Here is a 17737-nt window from a genome sequence, read left to right as displayed (position 1 = left end):
ATGGCCTGATGCATGTGGTGCAATTATGTTTTCTTTTAATGTCCATAATAAAAGACATAATTTGACCTTTCTTTTTATCATCACAAAGCTTTACCCAAAGTGACTATTTAAAAATGGGTTGTCGTGTTTTTAGAGAATTCAAAGCAACCTGGCAGCCAAGCATTAAAAAAATATAATGCAAGCAATAAAATCATTTAAAAATTTAAATAACCTCAGAACAATAGACAAGCCAAATAAAAAAACATATTTCATAAAATATGGCATTCAAAAGCTTCAGATCCAAGTAAGAGCAGATGACAATTAAGCTTGCAATAACACAGACCAATTACAAAATGTTTTAGGCTGCTCAAATGCATTGCTGAGTTATCCTTACAACAGACCTACAAGGTGGATCAGGATTCCTGTTCTCCAACTGTGTAGCAGACCACTGACATTGCTGACATTGACATGTGTTAAGAAAACTCTTCATGGTCGCAATGCAATCAACCAGTGATTTTCCCAGCTCTGGTTCTCTCTGAATTTATTTTATGCAGCAGTATGTTGCCAAAATTAAGGGCAGATAGAAGAAATCAAACAAAGTGTATTTGGAAAACGCAGACAAGTTAAAATCTGCATCACCTCAAAATTCTCATCAATCATCTAAATTTCTTTGTGACAGGTAAGAGCCTAAAAATTTAGTACAAATGCTTATCAATAGAAGAGAATATTTGTAGCTTGGGGTTGAACTGCAGGGTCTTTGGTGCCCTCGAAAACTGATAGTTTTCTTGCAGATGTTTCACAACCTAACTAGGTAACATCATCAGTGCTAAAAGGGAGGGAAGTTTTAGCTTCTAGCACTGATGGTGCTACCTAATTGGGTAGCTGAATGTCTGCAAGAATACCAACCAGCTCAGAGAGCATCAAGGACCCCCACAGTCCTCCTCCTCCTCCTCCTCCTCTCCACAAACCCCACTTCCTTCTAGCACTGATGATATAACCTAACTGGGTCATGAAACGTCTGCAACAAAAAAACAACAACTTCAGAGCACACCAAGGACCCCACAGTCCTCCTCCTCCTCCTCCTCCTCCCTACAAACCCCCCTCCCTTCTAGCACTGAAGATGCAACCAAATTGGGTCATGAAACATCTGCAAGAAAACGACCAAGCTCAGAGAGCCACAATAACCCTGCATGAATAATTATGTTTCTACATAAGGTTTTCCTGTTCCCCAATGCCGGCTAAAATTGTCAGTTGGACCCTTTGCAATGAAAAATCTCCTCTTTCTCTTTGATTTCCAAAAAGCTAGTTGCTTAACCAGGGAATGACTTCGCCTCCAGAGGTTGTGGGTTTTTAAGGTTTTAAGGTTTTTAAGAGGAGATTGGACAGCCATTTGTCTGGAATGGTATAGGGCCTCCTGCATGAGCAGGAGGGCTGGACTAGATGACCTCCAAGGTCCCTTCCAACTCTGTTATTCTGGTATTGGTCACCAAAAGGAAGTTGGTTTGGGCCTCGTGTCAGCTGCAGCGGTGTTCCCATGATCATCTTCTTCCACTGTGGTTGACCTCACCTTGAACATCAAGCATGGCCACCACTTTGGTGCCTCCAGCTTCACAAGAGTAAATCCCCGTGTCACCAGGAAGAGCCGGCTTGATTTTCAGTCTGGCCACGTTCCAGTCCTGCTCAACCACAACTCGCTGGCCATCTGCCCAAAGAGGTTGGTCATCCTTCTTCCAAATGGCCTGCACTGGCCGAGAATATTGGCAGATGAATTCTGCGGTCCCGTCTTCTTCCAGGGTTAGGTCCTGCATGGGGCTGACCACTTCGATGGTTGGATCTGTCAACCGATAGGTCAGGGGTTAGTGCAAGCTTGGGGGAATATTTTTTGCTTTTAAAGGTGGACCCTCAGCCAGTTGTGTGAAAGCAGGGGTCAGAAGCACCCTTTAGTTTGCTAAGGTGGTTTAATGCTTGCTTGGCTCAGCGATGAAAATGATAGAAGCACATAGGTTAGCTAAGGGGGGCAGCAAATCGTCAGTGACCGAGTGGCTGAAAGCAGTTTTGCCTAACTCAAGGATATGGACTGCAACTCCCAGAATTCCTCAGCCAATGTGGAGGTTGCAGAGGATTCTGGGAGGTGAGCTATTGACAAAGCTGGCCAGGTCAAGTCCTTTTTCCTAACACCATAGTCCTCGACTTTTGTTTAGTGACCATTAGTTGCCACAGCAATGAAGAAAGTGACTTTAGACTGGTTCTCGCACTTATGATTGTTGCAACATCCCCATGATCATGTGATCAAAATTCAGATGCTTCGCAGTGTCTCAGGGGTCACGTGATGAGTTTGTGACCTTCTCACAAACAAAGTCAATGGGGAAGCCAAAATTCACTTAACAATTGGTTACTAACTTATCAACTGCAGTGATTCACTTAACAACGGTGGCAAGAAAGGTGGTAAAATGGGGCAAAACTCACTTAACAAATGTCTCACTTAACAACAGAGATTTTGGGCTCAATTGTGGTCTTAAGTCGAGGACTACCTGTATTACATTAATCAGCATTCAACAAGGGAGGACATTATGTGTGTACGTATTAGTCTTTTTCCTTTTTTTAAGGACACTTTTTAATGACTTCTTTCTTACGTTTTTTTTTATTCTCTTGACTTTTTAAAAATATTTTTAAACTACAACTTTCTTTGAATAAACTAAATAACATATGAAAAAATAAATTCGGGCACTTGATTATTCATGACTGTTGCAGCACCCTGGGATCATGTGGTGACCATTTGCAACCTTACCAGCCATCTTCTGACAAGCAAGGTCAATGGGGAAAGTCAGGTTTGTTTCATAACCGTGACAAAGTCACAAAATCAGGCAGGATTCACTCAACAACCACCTTTCTTAGCAATGGAAATTCTGATCCCAATTGTGGTCGTAAGCCGAGGACTATCTACCGACAATACTATACCTGAATTAGTTACTGTGCTCAGATGGGTATTTAAGCATCTCCCTAACCCTTGGCCTGTGGCTATATTTTGTTACTAATCAAATCTGTATGCTTTCAAGAGACTGGCTCACTCGCAGATGACAAACAAAATTGAACTGAAAACTATTTTGTCGGAATCGTTTCCAGAAGCACCTAAAACCAGATACGTATTTATTTTATGTATTCAACTTTTATGCTGCCAATACTTGTGACGGGTCAGCAGATCCAGCAATGGGAAGCACAGATGCTCCTAAATCTATTACATGCCATTGTAAGCCTTCCAGAATCACTTTAGACTAGCGAGACAGAATGCATATAAATTTAAGAAAGAAATATCTTCCAAGGGCAGTGAGCAAGGTGCAAGATTGTGCTTATGGTGGTGGTGGTGCCTAGTGGTTAATGCATTTCTTCCAGGAGCTGCTTTGCAGGAATTGGTTAGGAGTCCAGTGACAAAGGAACAAGCACAGCATGGCGGTCGCCTGACATGGAAAGCCTGAAATACCTTTGATTAATAATTTAGCCGAGGATATCAGAGAACCGGCTCGGAAGATCACTGTTCCTGAATCATTGAGACCCAGGTCTTTTAAGGTCAGCGTGTGAATGGTCCCATCTTGCGTCGAGATTTCATTTGCAGGGCTGTTGTGAAGAGGGGAGCCGTCCAGCCACCACTGTGCCTTTTGTGTTCCAGATCGGGAGAGCTCGCAGGTAAAAGTAGCCGATTCCCCGGCAAAAATATCCGTGTTCTTTAAACCAGAAACTATCTGTATTTCCTCTTCTGTGTAACAGAGGAAGAGAATGCATGCAACGGAGGTGTAAAAACGGACCGCCTTTGTGTTTCTACTCATCTGACAACATGAAACGTTTCGCAAGGAGAGACGATGCAACATTAGCACCCAAGATTAAAGCTCTGCAAACTTACACTGAAAGCTACAAAAGTACAGGAGTCCTCATCTTACACCCATTTGTTTAGTGGCCAAAGTTACAACGACACTGGAAAAAGTGACTTACGACTGGTCCTAGCATTTATGACCATTGCAGCATCCCCATGGTCATGTGATCAAAATTCAGATGCTTCATCAACCAGCATCATGTGATTACCATTTATGACCTTTCCAATCAGCTTCTGATAAGCAAAATCAATGGATTCACATAACAACCATGCGATTCACTTAACAACAGCAGTGATTCACTTAACAACCATGGCAAAAAATCATAAATCAGGTGCATCTCACTTAGCAATTGCCTTGCTTAGCAAATAGGTCAATTTTGGTTATAAGTTGAGGACTACCCGTCATCATATCCCAGATATTATCTATCTTGTTTCTGTTCTGATTTTTTTACAAAGCCGGCAAGATACAACTCTAAGCTTAACTTTTCAAAATCACCCAAAATCACACATTAATCCCTTTCTTAAAGCAATCTCACACCAGAACTGCAGAAGCAAACTGCAGTAAGCATCCTACATGTTAGTCATCTGTATAACAAGACGATTTACACACCAAAGAAATATTTCATTTGTGGTCGTTTATTTTTCAGATGCACTGAACTTCCCAGTGACTATGTTAGAAAGATTGATTTGCCTCCAAACCTAGTTTAATAACAGGAAAAGGCACATAAGTTTCATTTCCGTGTATAGAAATAACTTGCCCTTAAAAACTTGAAAACAAAGAGGAATTCCCTAGTGTATGTAGCAATGGAATAATAGCCTGTGTCAAGGGCCACTAAGTATTATCACTGATAGGAAATTTCTCTTTACTTCTAGGTTGATTTCTCTTTGATAATCTTTCACCCTGTTGCTTCTTATCCTCTCCTCAGGTGCTTTGGAGAATAGAATAATAGAATAACAGGGTTGGAAGAGAACTCAGAGGTCTTTTAGTCCAGCCCCTTGCTTGAGGAGGACACTCTGTTCCATTCTGGACAAATGGTTGTCCAATCTCTTCTTAAAAATCTCCATGTTGGAGCACCCACAACTTCTGGAGGCAAGCTCTTCCACTGGTTAATTGTCCTCGCTGTTAGGAAGTTTCTCCTTAATTCCAGATTGCTTCTCTCCTTGATTAGTTTCCATTTGTTACTTCTTGTCTTGCCTTCAGGTGATTTGTTTGGAGAATAGGTTGACCCCTTCTCCCTTCTTTGTTGCAACCCTTCAAATATTTGAAGACTGCTATCATGTCACCCCTAGTCCTCTTTGTTGCACAGTTCCTGCAATTATTCATCATATGCTTTAGCCTTCAATCCCCTGATCATCTTTGTTGCCCTTCCCTTACACTCCTTCTGGAGTCTCCATCTTTTTTTTTTTGTAATTTGGCGACCACAACAGCACACAGCATTCCAAGTGTGGTCTTACCCAGTGCAGTATAAAGCCGCCCTAATACTTTACAAGATCTTGATACTATCCCTCTGTTGATGAGGTTGACAACGTCAAATCAACTGGCTGTAGCATTTACAAAATACAGATAAGAACTAGGAACACACCTTGTACATATACCGAGGCTGTGGACAGCTCGTCTCCAGTGCTGCACGTGTACGATCCACAATCCTCCGGTTCCACGTCATGGATGATCAGCTCAACCGTGGTGCCTGTCTGCTTCATCTCGTACTTGGCGCTGGGCTGCAAAATGAGGGACCCTTTCCGCCACTCAATGGGTGTGTCGGGACTCGAGATCTTGCCACACAGGACAGCTTTCCCTCCAGTTTCCAACTCAATGTTCTGTAACCCTTCTTCAAAGAAGATGGGTAACACTATCAGGAAGAAACAAAACAAAAGTGTTGTGATGCCTATAAGGCCTTTTGCAGACATTAAATGATACCTCTACAGGTTTGTGTTTTTTGTTGTGTCAGAAGCATCACAATTAAAATAAGGCATACTACAGATAGTCCTCAACTTATGATCTGAATTCAGCCCCAAATTTTTGTTGCTCAGTGAGACATGTGAGATTTGCCCCATTTTATGACTTTTTTTGCCATCATTGTTAAGCGAATCAGTGCAGTTGTTAAGTTAGTAACATGTTTGTCGAGTGAATCTGGCTTCCCCATTGACTTTGCTTGTCAGAAGGTCACAAAAGGGGATCACATGACCCCGGGACACCACAACTGTCATAAGTAAAAGTCAGTTGCCAAGTTTCCAAATTTTGATCACCTGACCATGGGAATGCTGCAATGGTTATAAATGTAAAAAATGGTCATAAGTCAACTGTCACTAAGTCGAGGACATAAAATTTAAAAAATAAAATGCAAGATTAAAATATGTACAAGCTAAACAGATTTTGCCCATAAACATCATTTGTGTTTTGTCATGCTGCCATGAGGTACTTAGGTGAACACTGATCAGGGCCCAAAGGGCACACATACAAATGTGTTGTTGTCTGCGTGTCACCACAATCTCAAAGAGCAGAAGCGACTGGATAGCCCCATTTGTACAGAGTGTCTCTGGATCTTGTAGTACCTGTGCATAGTCTATAGGAAGTCCTCAAATTACAGCCATTTGTTTAGCACTAAAGTTAATCAAAGTTACAACAGCATTGAAAGGAGTGATGGATGACTGGTCCTCACACTTATGACTGTCGCAACATCCATATCAAAATTGGGTGCTAGGCAACAGGCAAGTATTTACAAAAGTTGCAACAGCCCAGGGTCCTATTTATCACCATTTATGATCTTCCTAGCTGGCTTCCAATAAGCAAAGTCAGTGGGGGAAGAAGATTTCCTTAATGATTACTTGATTTACTTAACAGTCTTACTGGTTCACTTAACAACCCTGACAAAAAAGGCTATAGAATAGGCTTGACTCACTTAACAACTGCCAAGCTTAGCAATGGAATTCCTGGTACCAACTGTATTGTAGGTTGACGACTATCAGTATAATTCCCATCAAATTCATACATTGGAGAAAACAACCAAACTCAGAGAGCACAAAAGACTTCACAATTCAACCCCAAGCTACAAATACTCTCTAGACGTTGCTGGGAGTTGCCCAACATTCCCTACCTTTGACTTTCACGGTAGCAGTGGTCTGCTGGTCTCCTGAATTGCAGGTATAGTCGCCATCGTCCTGAACTTCCAGATCATAAATGAGAAGCTCAGCAAAGTTCCCTTCTTGTCTGATCTCATACTTCTCACTCGACTGAAGCTTCGTGTTTCCTTTTTTCCATACCACAGGTACCATTGGCTTGGACAACTCACAACACAAGGACACAGTGTTCCCTACTTCAACTTCCTTGTTCTGCAATCCTCGCTTGAAGAAGACCGGCAAAGCTGAAAGAGAGGCAGACACTAAAAGAGACCTTGTTGAGTGACAGCCCACCAACCAGAACACAGAATAACAGAGTGGGAAGGCACATTGGAGGTCTTCTAGTCCAACCCCCTCCTCAAGCAGGAGACCCTATACCATTTCAGACAAATGGCTGTCCAGTCTCTTCTTAAAACCCTCCAGTGATGGAGCACCCACAACTTCTGGAGACAAGTCGTTCCACTGATTAATTGTTCTCACTGTCAGGAAATTTCTCCTTAGTTCCAGGTTGCTTCTCTCCCTGATTTGTTTCCATCCATTGTTTCTTGTCTTGCTTTCTGGTGCTTTGGAGAATAGAATCATAAAATAACAGTTGAAAGATACCTTGGAGGTCATCTAGTCCAACCCCCTGCTCAAACAGGAGACCCTATCCATTTCAGACAAATGGCTGTCCAACCTCTTCTTGAAAACCTCCAGTGGCAGAGCACCCACCACTTCTAGAGGCAGGTAGTTCCACTGATTAATTGTTCTAACTGTCAGGAAGTTTCTCCTTAGTTCTAGGTTGCTTCTCTCCTTGGTCAGTTTCTATCCATTGCTTCTTGTCTTGCCTTTAGGTGCTTTGGAGAATAGCTTGACTCCCTCTTCTTTGGGGCAGCCCCTGAGATACTGGAAGGCTGATATCATGCCCCCCTCTCCCAGTCCTTCTTTTTATTAAAGTAGAAATACCAAATTCCAGCAACCATTCTTTATATGCTTTAGCCTCCTGTCCCCTAATCATTTTTTTTGCTCTTCTCTGCACTCTTTCTAAAGATCTTTTTTTTATATCATGGCGACCAAACCTGCATGCAGTATTCCAGGTGTGGCCTTACCAAGGCATTATAAAGTGGTATTAACACTTCACATGTTCTTGATTCTATCCATCCATCCAATCTCTTCTTGAAAACTTCCAATTCTTACCAACTGCAGAATGGTCAAAGGTATTATTTTTTCTTGATTACCTATACAGCTAGTCCTCAACTTAGAACCAGTCCTCAACTTATAACCAGTCCTCATTTTGTGAATGTTCGAAATTACAACAGCACTGAAAAAAGTGACTTACAACCAGTCCTCGTGTTGATGACCATCTTGATAGGCCTCAACTGATGACCACAACTGGAGCTGGAATTTCCATTGCTAAGCAAGGCAATGGAAAAGCATCAAGGTCAATATTATGTCCTTTTTACCATGGTTGTAAAGCAAATCACTGCAGTTGTTCACACATTTGTTAAGCAAATCCAGTTTTTGCCATTGACTTTGCTTGTCGGAAGCTACCAATGATGATTATGTGACTCTGGGACACTGCAACTGTCAGTTGCCATGTATCTGAATTTTGATCATGTGACCCTGGGGGTGCTGCAACAGTCATAAGTATGAAAAACGGTCATAGGTCACTTTTTTCAGCAATACTGTAACTTTGAACAATCGCTAAACGAATGGTTGCCAGTTGAGGAATACCTGCGTAGTTTCGATACACCTAGACGCATTGAAAAGATACCATCAAGCAATACACTATCTTAAACCCTGAAATATTAAACAAAATGGTAAAACAGTAAACCAGAAAAAAAATCTCTGAAGGTTAAGTGGATGGATGAAGAGACAGAAACAGGATCAAGAATAAGAGGGGCAGGAGATGAGATGAAGAGGAATAAAGTGACAGTGAGAACAATCAACCAGTGGAACAGCTTGCCACCAGAAATTGAAGGTGCTCCATCACTGAAGGTTTTCAAGAAAAGATTGGACAAGCATTTATCTGGGACAGTATAAGAACTGCCTTGGGCAGAGGGTCAGACTAGAAGACCTCCAAGGTCCCTTCCAACTACTTATCTCAATACAGGTAGTCCTTGACTTACAACAGTTCATTTAGTGATAGTTCAAACTTACAATGACACTGAAAAAAGTGACTTATGACCACTTATGACCATTGTAGCATCTCCAAGGTCACATGATTTACATTGAGATTCTTGACAACTGACTCACATTTATGACCGTTGCAGTGTCCTAGGGTTATGCAACCCCCTTTTCTGACCATCTGACCAGCAAAATCAATGGGGAAACCAGATTCACTTACCCACCGTGTTACTAATTTAACAACTGCAGTGATTCACTTATCAAATGTGGCCAAAAAGTCGTAAAATGGGCCAAAACTCACTTAACAAATTTCTCACTTAACAGCATCAATTTTGGGCTCAATTATGATCATAAGTTGAGGAGTGCCTGTAGTTCTCCAATGGCTACACTCACCTTTAACTTTTAGCTTGGCAGTGGTTTTCTTGTCAGCTGCACTGCAAATATATTCTCCTGAGTCTTCTGGGACCACATCATGGATGATCAAAATGTAGGCATTGCCTTCAATCTTAACTTCAAACTTCTGGCTGGGCTGGATCAAGGTTGATCCCTTTCTCCACTCCACTGGGATCCCAGGTTTGGAAAGCTCACACCGGAAGGTTGCCATGCCATTTTCGTCTACTTCTGCATTCTCCAGCTTTTTTAGGAAAGCTATTGGTGCAGCTACAGAGAGGCAAAAGAGACTTTTATTGAGTATATAGACCGTAAAAGTCATCTGCAATGTACAGGTAGTTTTCGACTTACAACAATTTGTTTAAGTGAACGTTTCAAAGATATAATGGCTCTGAAAAAAGTTACTTACGATTGTTTTCACACAACCATTGCAACATCCCTAATGTCACATGATCAAAATTCAGAAGCTTTGCAAGTGACTCATATCTGTGATGGTTGCAGCCATGTGATCCATTTTTGTAACATTCTGACAAGCGAAGTCAATGAGGAGAGGCAGATTCATTTAACAAATATGTTACTAGCTGAACTACAGAAATTCACTTAACAACTGTGGCAAGAAAGGTCGTAAAATGAGGCAAATTTCGCTTAACAAATTTCTCAGAAATTTTGGGCTCGATTGTGGTCATAAGACATGGACTACCTACATAATGCGAAGAACTGTAATGGCCACTGTGTAGGACAACCAGGCAGAAGATCGCAAAATGCATCCATCAGCTCCAACATCCCATCAGAAGACACAATGAAAACTCCTTAATTGGACATGGTAACTGGGAAAATATCAGCATCCTAGAACAAGCCCCAAAATGCTAGAGAATCCTTGGAAGACTGGCATTCAGACAAATTGGCCATCAACAGGCACAATGAGATAAAGGACATCTACACACCATTCAAACGTGAGGATCAAAAAGCTAAAAGACCACAACAACTCCTTGCCAGCCATTAACTCCCAGATGAGCCAAAATTAATAACAAGGATGACACTGGATCAAAAATCAAGAAGTAAACAAGGCCCCAATCAAGGAAATATCAACTCAGACAAACTAGCTCTTAGTAAATAACAGCCTAATCAAGAAATCACCAAGAACATTCCTACCTGCACTGGCAGAGTAAGCCACTTGTACATAAAGAGAGAGAGAGAGCAAACCCAGTCCCATCTAGCATTGATGACACTACCTAACTGGGTTAGGGTTAAAGTTAGGGTGAAATGTCTGCTAGAAAACAACAAAGCTCAGTCCATTGTCATGGAGTCCACAGTTGTTCTCTTCCTCCCCTCCCCCTCCCCCTCCCCCGCCTCCCCCTCCTCTCCTCTCCTTCCTTCCTTCCTTCCTTCCTTCCTTCCTTCCTTCCTTCCTTCCTTCCTTCCTTCCTTCCTTTTATTCCTCCTACTCCTATTGTTGATTACCAACCTCATCTTGATTTTTTTGACCCACATCTTCCCATGGATGTACCTGTGGGTGATCAAAGTCCATCGGAACGATTGACTAACTTACCTTGCACCAGTAACTGAGCCTGTGTTGAATTCTGACCAACTTGGAAACTGATGGTGCCAGAGTCTTCAAGGGTGACTTTTCGGAGAATGAGCGTGTGAATTTTGCCTTCTACGGCAATTTGGTTCATTTCATTGGACTGCAGAGGCACACCTGCCAAACTCCATTGCACGTTTTTGGCCTTCTCGTGAGAAACCACACAGCGAAACATAGCATCCTCTCCTTCAGGAAGGGTGAGGTCTTTCAATTTTTCTTCTATGGTGGCCGGTATTTCTACAATTCAAAGAGAGAACTTTTTATTTCATTTGCTTCTCTGGGAATTTACATCCCACTGTTACATCTTGCTATATTTTTGCAGATGTTTCATGGCCCAATTAGTTCATATCATCAGTGCTGCAAGGAAGTGGGAATTGCAGAGAGGAGGAGGAGGAGGAGGAGGAGGAGGAGGCAGAATATTGGTTCTTGGTGCTCTCTGAGCTACTTGCAGATGTTTCATGACCCAAATAGGCAACATCATCATCTGCAAGTAAAGATCTGCAAGAAAACAACAAAGCTCAGAGAGCACCAAGATCCACACAATTCTCCTCCTCCTCTTCCCCCCCCTCCTCCTCACCCTTCCATTCTGCAACCCATTCTCCCTTCCCTTCTAACACTGATGATGCTCCCTAGTTGGGTCATGAAACATCTACAAGAAAACAATCAAGCTCAGAGGGCACCAAGGACCTCAGTTATTGACCACCTCCTTCTGCTCCTCCACCCACTCTTCATCCTGCTCTTCCTCCTCTCCACAAACCCCCCTCCCTTCTAGCACTGATGATGTTGCCTAGTTGGGTCATGAAATGTTACAAGGAAACTACCAAGCTCAGAGAGCACCAAGGATTTCATAGTCTTTTTTTCCTCTTCATTGGTGGAGCAGTGGGCTAACGCCTCCTTAAGTAACACCAGCTGCCTGCCATTAGTGCAGGTTCGAGTCCCACCAGGCTCAAGGTTGACTCAGCCTTCCATCTTTCCGAGGTAGGTAAAATGAGGACCCAGATTGTTGGGGGCAATTAAGCTGACTTTGTAATAATGCCGCTTGGGGTGTGTGTGAAAGCCCTAATAAGCAGGCATAGACATAGAATGAAGGCTACTGCTAAGCTTGTAAGCCGCCCTGAGTCTTCGGAGAAGGGCGGGATATAAATGGAATTAAAATAAAAATAAATTAAAAAAATTGTAAATCCCATTCCTTTCTAGCACTGATGAATTTCCTTAGTCAGGTCATGAAACTTGTACCAGGAAACAACCAAGGTCAGACAGTACCAAGGACACCACAAATAGGTATATGAAATAAAGCAGCTAGTTTGAACTCTTCATGTATGGATCTGGTCATTCGTGCATGACCTTAAGTGAACAAAATTGCCTCCTCCTGACCTTTGACAAGCACAGATGCTGTGGTCTGCTGATCCTCGGTTTGACAGGTATAGTGGCCTGAATCCTCCACTTCTGCCTCATGGATGAGCAACTCCACATAGGATGCCTTTTGTCTCATCTCATACTTATGACTTGGCTGCAGTTGGGTGGAGCCCTTCATCCACTGGATGGGCACGTCGGGTTTTGTGAGTGCCGTGGCCAGGATGATTGTTGCCCCTTCCTTGACTTCCTGGTTCTCCAGCTGGACTTGAAAAAGGGCTGGACGGACTGAGAGGGCTACACCAGGGAAAAGAAGAGAGAGTGGTGAGCTTTCGTTATAGATGTGATATGTGTTATGTGTTTTTTAATACGAGGTATGGAGGAGGAGGGACGCGGTGGCTCAGTGGGTTAGGACACTGAGCTTGTCGATCAGAAGGTCGGCAGTTTGGCGGGTCGAATCCCTAGTGCCGCGTAACAGAGTGAGCGCCTGTTACTCGTCCCAGCTTCTGCCAACCTAGCAGTTCGAAAGCACGTAAAAATGCAAGTAGAAAAATAGGGACCACTACGGTGGGAAGGTAACAGCGTTCCGAGTGCCTTTGGCGTCTAGTCATGCCTGCCACATGACCATGGAGACGTCCTCGGACAAGCGCTGGCTCTTCGGCTTTGAAACGGAGATGAGCACCGGCCCCTAGAGTCGGAAACGCCTAGCACGAATGTGCGGGGGAACCTTTACCTTACCTTTACCTTTATGGAGGAGGAGGAGTGGGGGCGGGAAGACCCATAACTCAGAAGTGTAACTTCAACTACGTTGGAAAATAAAAAAGTGAGAGTCAGTTTGGCCTAGGGATCAAGGCACCCAGCTAGAAACTGCGAGGCATCAAAGGACTAGAACTCACTGCCTCGGCATCAAAGCCAGCTGGATGACTTGGGGCCAATGACCAGGAAACAAGGAATTCTAGTGCTGCCTTAGGCATGAAAGTTGGCTGGGTGAGGCTGGGCCAATCAGGAGGAGATGGTAAGTTCTAGTCCTGCCTTAGACATGAAAGCCAGCTGAGTAATTTTCAACCAATCCCTGGGAGATAGTGAATTCTAGTCCTGCTTCAGGCATGAAAACCAGTTGGGTGACTTTCTGCCAATCACCAGGAGACATGAGTTCTAGTCTCGTCTTAGGCAAGAAAGCCATCTGGAGTCAGTTACTCTCTCTCAGCTTGAGCTATGTAACATGTTGAGGGGAAAATAAGAAGGAGAAGGTGTGTTGGATATGTTTGCTGTCTTGAATTATTTGTAAATGGCCTAAGGCAGGACTAGAACTCCCAGTCTCCTGGTGATTGGCCCAAAGTCACAGCAGCCTTTCATGGCTAAGTGGAACCAGATCTCAGTCTCCTGGTAATTGGCCCAAAGTCATAGCAGCCTTTCATGGCTAAGTGGGACCAGATCTCTGTCTCCTGATGACTGTCCCAAAGTCCCACAACTGGGTTTCATGCTTAAGGCGGGATAAGAACTCGCCATCTCCTGGTGATTGGCTCAGAGTCTCCCAGCTGGGTTTCAGGCCTAAGGCAGGACTAGAATTCAACGTCCCATTGTGATTGAACCAAAGTACCCAGCTGGCTTTCATGCCTAAGAACTCACTGTCTCCCGGGCTTCATGTTTAAGGCGAGATTAGAACTCACCATTTCCTGGTGATTGAACCAAAATCTCCCAGATGGCTTTCAGGCCTAAGGTGGGACTAGAACATACCATCTCTTGCCTGAACCAGTAGACCAAACTGACTCTCTGTGGTAAAGAATGGTAAAAAGAGCATCATATCCATGCAGCACAAGCCCCATCCCTTTTGCCCACCTGCATGATATTACACACACTTTTGTTGAAGCAAAGTATATGGCTCAAACACATACTGTTGCTCTCATTGTTGTGAAGACAGCAGCCAAATCCCACAAACTCCCAGGAGATGAGCAAAGTCAAAAGGATAATTAAGAAAAAATAGAGATAGTCCCCCATTTACAATCCTGTTTGTTCAAAGCTGCAACAGCATTGAAAAAAGTGACCTAGGACCATTTTTGACACATGACTGTTGCAGCATTCCCTTGGTCGTGTGATCAAAATTCAGGCACTTGGTAACTGGCTCATATTTGTAAGCCGCCCTGAGTCTTCGGAGAAGGGCGGGATATAAATGGAATTAAATAAATAAATAAATATTTATGGTGGTCATGTGATCCCCTTTTGTGACATTCTGACTAAGCAAAGTCAATAGGAAAGCCAGATTCACTTAACAACCGTGTGACTAATTAAACAATGGCAGTGAGTCCTCAACAACTGTGGCCCAAAAGGTGGTCAAGTGGGACAAAACTCACTTAACAACTGTCTCATTTAGCAACGGACGTTTGGGGCTCAATGGCCATTTGCAACCTTTCCAGCAGTCTTCCAACAAGCAAAATGACTGAGGGAACACAGATTTGTTTACTGACCATCTCATTCACTGGACTGCAGTGATTTGCTTGACAACAACATGGTAAAATTGGGCACGACTCACTTAGCAATGGAAATGCTGGACCCAATTGTGGCCGTAAGTCGAGGACTACCTATAGGAATGGCTGGGTACTTTAGGACGAAAGGTCATTAAGGCAGACACTTGAAAGGATTAAAACTATTGCGAGTTTTGATTAATAAATCTTTTACCTTCCACCGATAACGTGGCCATACTTCTCCCGTGGCCAATGTCGCAAATATATTTTCCAGAATCTCTTCGAGTTACACCATAAATCTTTAAAATATGGGTCGTTCCCTGCTGACTGATGTCATACTTGGCGCTCGGAGTGATGACTTCGGAGCCTTTCTTCCAGATGGCAGAGACGTTGGGCATAGAGACTTCGCACATCAGGAAAGCTGCGCTACCTTCCTGCAATTCCAGATTGCTCAGCTCTTGTTGAAAGTCAGGATGCAGGGCTGGAATGGAAAGTGGGGAAAAAATTGCAAGAACAGGAAAAAAACAAAACAGAATCCGCTTTCAAACTCCTAGTGTAGATAGGATTTAAACTGAAATCCTACATACAATTTTGGAAGGGAGTTAAGCTTTGGTATGTGTGAATTGCAAAACAATAAATTAAGAGAGACAGGCACCCACATACACACAGAATTCTGTCTGTCCAGAATTCAGTTTACACAAAAAGAGAGACAGACAGACAGACCTGTCTGTTTGGCTGTCTGGGTCTGTGTGTATGTCTGTGTGTATAACTCTGAATTCTTAATTATTTCTTTTAGATTCACACACAGAGAGATGCTAGATACATAATATATATAGATGATACATAGGTGTCATCTATCTATATCTATCTATCATCTTATCTATCTATCCATCTAAAATAGATAAAATGATAGATAGATGACAGATAGATAATACATAATGATGTAGATGATATATAGACAGAGACAGATCTTTTATCTAGATTTTTGCATAGCCTTTTTAAAAAAAATTAAGTTTTTTTCTATTTATCTTTTGACAGTGTAAGCAACCCAGAGTCACCTTATCAGGGCGATGGGCAGTGTATAAATTTACTAAATAAAATAAATAAATTTGGGTGGAATAGATTGTTAGCACAGCTGATCTATGGAAAGAAAACAGAATAACAAGACTTGGAAGGGACCTTAGAGGTCTTCTAGTCCAACCCCCTGTTCAAGCAGGAAACCCCACACCATTTTGGATAAACGGCTCTCCAGTCTCTTCTTGAAAACCTCCAGTGACAGAGCACCCCAACCTCTGGAGGCAGGTTGTTCCACTGGTTAGCTTTTCTCACTGTCATTTTTTTTAAATCTGTCTTTCTAATGTTATCCCCTTCTGCATAGTAATCGACACAACTGAGATGCTTAATCATTTCTGATAGCAATGAGCTCACTGTACCGTCCACTCGGAGCCTCGCTGTGGAGGTGTATGGTCCCACCCGGAAAGTGATGGTGCCAGAATCCTGCTGTGTGACGTTGCGTAGTGTCAATTTGTGCACTCGTCCTCTTTCGACTGAGATCTCATTCATCTGGTTGCTTTGAAGTGACAACTCTTGCAATTTCCACTCCACATCTTTTGCGTTGTCATGGGAGACTTCGCATTCGAAGGTGACTTCTTCCTCTTCCAAAACATCCGCGTTCTTCAGTCCCCGGATGATGGTGATGTCCACTTCTACAAGGGCCACCAGATCCCTCAGTGACAGCGACAACATAGACCATACGACACCACCCACAACCCATCACCAGTGGAATTCAGGTGTGGGCTTCAGCCCAGTTAACCACAGGCAGTCCTCGACTTACAACCAAAACGGGAATTAGAATTTCCATTGCTAATAATCAAGGCTGTTTTTAAAGTGAGCCCTGTCCAATTTTATGACCTTTTTGGCCACAGTTGTTAAGCAAATCACTGCAGTTAAGTGAATCACGCGGTCATTAAGCGAATCCAGTTTCCCCCACTGATTTTGTTTGTCAGAAGCTGGCTAAGAAACGTTGCAAACAGTGATCTGCAAACATCATAAATACTTGCTGCTTGCCAAGTGCCCAACTTTTGATCACATAAGTGTGGGGATGTTGCAAAGTCGTACATGCGAGGACCAACCACAATGACCAACCATTCATTGTAACTTTGAATGGTCACAAAATGAATGGTTGTAAGTTGAGGACTATGTGTAAGTTACCAACGCATATTCTGCAGTTTCCACAAGAAACAAAAATGTTGCCTCTAAGAATTCTTAGATTAGAGAATTTTGTGTTCCCTCTTATACCATTCTAGGCCAGGGGTAGGCAACCTTGGCCATGCTGAGGAGAAAGGGAAAGGTTTCCAAGCTGAGCCATGCTGGCTCAGGAATTCTGGGAATTGAAGTCCACAAGTCATAAAAGAGCCAAGGTCGCCTACCCCTGCTCTAGACATTGCAGCTGCAAAAGTTAATCTGAAGGATTAAGGCCAAAACCAAAGGACCTTTTTTAAAGTCATAGCAGGTTGATTAGATGGGTGCTTTGGGTTTTACCTCAATGCAGCAACCCCCAACCAAGGAATCAAGTTTCAAACAAGTCTCATAAATCAAGTTTCATGCTAGGAAAAGTGGGATACAGAATTTGGGAAACTGAAGAAATAAAACACCAACCATCCTTTATGAGAGCTAATTTGGTCTAGTAATGAAGGCACCAGGCTAGAAACTAGGAGACTGGGAGTTCTAGTCCCGCCTTGGGCCTGAGGGCCGGCTGCGTGACTTTGGGATAATCACCAGGAGACAGGGAGTTCTAGTCCATACTTAGGCATGAAAACCAGCTGGGTGACCTTTGGACAATCACCAGGAGACTTGGAGTTCTAGTGCTGCCTTAGTTATGAA

The 17737-nt window shown here is 43.0% G+C and overlaps 1 protein-coding gene across 9 annotated transcripts in view; it reads right to left on the bottom strand.

Moving 5' to 3' along the window:
* OBSCN (obscurin, cytoskeletal calmodulin and titin-interacting RhoGEF) overlaps positions 1-17737 on the bottom strand; it is a 236520-nt gene that overhangs the window by 112114 nt on the left and 106669 nt on the right. For 7 of the 9 annotated variants that reach the window (XR_014494163.1, XM_083376954.1, XM_083376957.1 and 4 more), the window contains 9 exons: positions 16288-16560; positions 15069-15335; positions 12414-12689; positions 11007-11276; positions 9461-9727; positions 6940-7224; positions 5428-5694; positions 3458-3730; positions 1547-1813 (listed from right to left, as the gene is read on the bottom strand). Coding sequence is in view for 8 of the 9 variants with exons in the window: in XM_083376954.1 (XP_083233080.1) it covers positions 1547-1813; positions 3458-3730; positions 5428-5694; positions 6940-7224; positions 9461-9727; positions 11007-11276; positions 12414-12689; positions 15069-15335; positions 16288-16560 (2445 nt within the window). In the remaining variant the exon portion in view is untranslated. The remainder of the gene's footprint in view (positions 1-1546; positions 1814-3457; positions 3731-5427; positions 5695-6939; positions 7225-9460; positions 9728-11006; positions 11277-12413; positions 12690-15068; positions 15336-16287; positions 16561-17737) is intronic. The other 2 variants (XM_083376956.1, XM_083376960.1) reach the window with 2 other exon arrangements.

Source organism: Vipera ursinii, assembly GCF_947247035.1.
Source record: "Vipera ursinii genome assembly, chromosome: Z".
NCBI lineage: Eukaryota > Metazoa > Chordata > Lepidosauria > Squamata > Viperidae > Vipera > Vipera ursinii.
Note: the sequence above shows the minus strand (reverse complement) of the source record. Positions and strands in the feature narration are given on the sequence as shown.